The sequence below is a fragment of the Calidris pugnax genome, unplaced genomic scaffold, assembly GCF_001431845.1.
Source record: "Calidris pugnax isolate Ruff unplaced genomic scaffold, ASM143184v1 scaffold284, whole genome shotgun sequence".
Lineage (NCBI taxonomy): Eukaryota > Metazoa > Chordata > Aves > Charadriiformes > Scolopacidae > Calidris > Calidris pugnax.
In genome coordinates, this window is record NW_015091007.1 from 55,298 (window position 1) to 58,718 (window position 3,421).

Consider the following 3,421-nt stretch of genomic DNA (forward strand, 5'->3'; position numbering starts at 1 on the left):
GACAAGTGCTGCCTCTCTCCACCCAGAAGGTGCTGCAGCAAACAACCCTCTGGAGGGAATTAAATGGGCTGGTTTTTAAAGGTGGTAGAATTAAACTCCTAAAATGTTTTCCTTGCTGTAATTAGGGCTGATGTGTCTAATCTTGGGCAAAGCTGTAGCATGGACTTGAGAAGGGAAAGAGGATGGAATGTTTTTTCTTCTGTTCTTCGTTGCCACCTCGAGCAGCATGGCTTGGCTCCTCTGGCTAGGGCACCTGTTTTATTTCATTCTGCTTTTAAATCAGCTGATTCTGGACTCAGCCTTTAAAACAAAGGTAATTACACTCCAGTTCTCAGTCCATTTCCCTGACCAGGAAGGGACAGGGGCTGATGGACAAGTGCTGCCTCTCTCCACCCAGAAGGTGCTGCAGCAAACAACCCTCTGGAGGGAATTAAATGGGCTGGTTTTTAAAGGTGGTAGAATTAAACTCCTAAAATGTTTTCCTTGCTGTAATTAGGGCTGATGTGTCTAATCTTGGGCAAAGCCGTAGCACGGACTTGAGAAGGGACGGAATGTTTTTTCTTCTGTTCTTCGTTGCCCCTGCTGTATCAGAGCCTGCCTTTGTGCTGCAGGGGTCTGGAGTAAGAGCCCCCCTGCCACGGGCACATCCTTTGCTCCAGGTGAGGGCAGGTGCTGTGGCAGAGAGCGAGGAGCTGACTGTCTCCACGCTGCGTTTCGGGGCTCCCAGCCCAGAGAGCCTGCAGGGAATTCTGTGGTGAGGGATCATTCCTGGGCAGAGCCACAGCTCTGGTCAGGGGAGGGCTCTGGGTGCTGCCTGTGGCTCCTTTGCCTGACGGCAGCTGGGAAGTGCTAAAAATGAGTTAAAATAGGGCTGGGGAGAGCTCAACAGCCCAGCAGCAGCGTGGCAAGCACACTGTCCCCATCCACCTGGGCAAAAGCCAAAGTCAGGGGTAATTCCCAGCTGGTGTGAAGGCATCAAAGCACTGCCTTCAGCAGGAGGGGTGGGTGGCAGGACCTTGGAGGGGTCTCTCTCACTCCCTGCATGAAGGGATTTTTAAACTTGTACAGCCTGGCTAGGGGAATGCCCCATGGAGCAGAACAGAAAGGAAAAGGCAAATTAAAATCCTATAAAATCTACTGCATCTCTTTGTCTCCAGGAGAACAGATAACCACAGACACAGGGATCCTGTGGCAACGGGAAAAACCCCTCTGTGACCCCAGCGCTCGGCCAGAACACCCTGCGTCCCCTGGCTGGGAAGTGGGTTCCTGCCAGCAGCAAAGATGAGGAAATACCTAAAATGCTAAAAAAATCACCGCCAGGATCCACCCCTGAAACACCCCCATTACGATACGTATTACATACCTGTATCTCCCCCCGGGCGAGGGACAGGCTGGGTATTGCACAGCGTGACAGGAATAACCGAGCCCCTGGGAGCCCCAGCAGCTCCTGGGGACCAGGAGTGTCCCTTCTGAACACGGGCTTCTAATTTATTTTGTGCATTTAGTGCTTGGGGTGGTTTTTTTAGGCCATTTCTGAAGGGGAACAAAAACTGAGATGAAGCTTCTAGTCTTCAGTAATTGTACAGAGGATACCGGTGTTCCTCAGCTGCTGGTCACAGCATTTGTCACTTGAAGATGGTGTTTTATGAAATAAAGCCTTTAGGTTTGGAGTTGGTAAAAAGGGATTGCATTCATCTCGCTCATGGAGCTCCCAAGGGAGAGCTCCTGGGAATTCTGGGGCTGGTTTTCACCCCAAGGGCTGTGTGTGTTTATAAAACGGGAGAGAAACCAGAAAATGTAGGATTAAGCTGCTCCAGGAATCTGTGCTCAAAGCCAGCACCTGTCCTTACCTTCAGGGTGCCCTCCCCGGGCTGTGTTTGCGATTCCACCAGAGCAGGGACAGAAGGAGCCTCTGGAACCGTTTCCCAAAGCACCTTCCTCAGCCCTCGGGAGTCCCCTGCCCTGTTCCCGGGGAAAGGTGCTGCCGAGGGGAGAGGGAGCTCCTGGACACAAATTAAACCAGAAGGAGGTCCCTCAGACGTACCCATGGGGAGTCACCCCCCGGCAGCACAGCTCCAGTGCAGAACCTGCAAATAAACACCTCCTGCTCTTCTGCATCCTGGGCTGTGTCAGGAACAGCGTGGGAAGTAGGACTCGGGAGGTGATGGTCCCCCTGTGCTGGGCCCTGGGGAGGCCCCACCTCGAGGGCTGTGTCCAGTTTTGGGCCCCTCACCACAAAAAAGACCTTGAGGGGTCTGGAGCACAAGTCTTGTGAGGAGAGGCTGAGGGAGCTGGGGGCGTTCAGCCTGGAGAAAAGGAGGCTGAGGAGAGACCTTCTCGCTCTCTCCAACTCCCTGAAAGGAGGGTGTAGCCAGGGGGGGGTCAGTCTCTTCTCCCAAGGAACAGGTGATGGGACAAGAGGAGATGGCCTCAAATTGCACCAGGGGAGGTTTAGGAGGGAGTTGGGGAAAAAATTCTCCACTGAAAGGGTTGTCAAACATTGGAAAGGGCTGCCCAGGGCAGTGGTGGAGTCCCCACCCCTGGAGGGATTTAAAAGCCTCACTCCTAACGAATTACAGTTCTGTTCTGGGCACAGCCTGTACCTTCACAGCCTCATCTCCCTGATCCCCAGCCAGGTGGGACACTCCGGTGTCTGCCCCAGGCGAGTGACAGGGACGTTAATGCCACCCTCAGTGACCAAGTCCTGAAATGACTCCCTTTAATGGCAGGTTCAGCCACAGCTTTGGCCGCAGAAAGGCCAAGAACTTACACACTGACTGTCACTTATGCTTTGCTCTCCTCGCCAATGCCTCCAGATTGGCAGGGCCACCCCACACCCTTCCAAAAATGTCTTTCTCTGTCCTCAGGGCGGTCTCCAGCGGCAGCTCCCTGCCCGCGGCCACCACCTCCTTCACGGCCCGCACCACGCTGGCCGGGCCCTCCGTGTGCCGGCCCAGCCAGGCGCGGGCCTCTTCCAGCGCTCTGCTTCCATCCGAGGACTCCAAGGTCTCCTCCGAGAGCCCAAGGCGCCGGGCCATCTCAGGGTCCACCCTGGTGGCCCCGCTCAGCAGCCGGAGGGCGGCCCCGTGGCCCACGATGGCCACCAGGCGGGCGGCTCCTCCCCAGCCCGGCACCAGCCCCATGCGCTTATGGACAAACCGCACCTCGCTGCCCGGTGCCATCAACCTGCCAAGGGAGAACAAACACACCCAGGTCACTCTCTGTGTCCCTGTCCCTCTGCAGCTCACCCACACGCTGCCCTCGGGCTTCTCCTGCCCTCAGCTTCCACGGGCTGATACGACCCAACAGTGCAGAGCTGGAGTGTGGAGTCATGGAATGGTTTGGGTTGGAAGGGACCTTAAAGTCCCCCCAGTGCCACCCCCTGCCCTGGGCAGGGACACCTCCCACCAGACCAGGTTGC

At 55.9% G+C, this 3,421-nt stretch overlaps 1 protein-coding gene across 1 annotated transcript in view; it reads right to left on the minus strand.

Annotated features, from left to right (window-relative positions):
• Positions 1 to 2,702: 2,702 nt before the first annotated feature.
• LOC106895945 (ethylmalonyl-CoA decarboxylase-like) overlaps positions 2,703 to 3,421 on the minus strand; it is a 4,413-nt gene continuing 3,694 nt past the window's right edge. Inside the window, exon 2 of the mRNA XM_014955624.1 lies at positions 2,703 to 3,186. Within this exon, the coding sequence (XP_014811110.1) occupies positions 2,781 to 3,186 (406 nt within the window). The 3' untranslated portion in view covers positions 2,703 to 2,780. The remainder of the gene's footprint in view (positions 3,187 to 3,421) is intronic.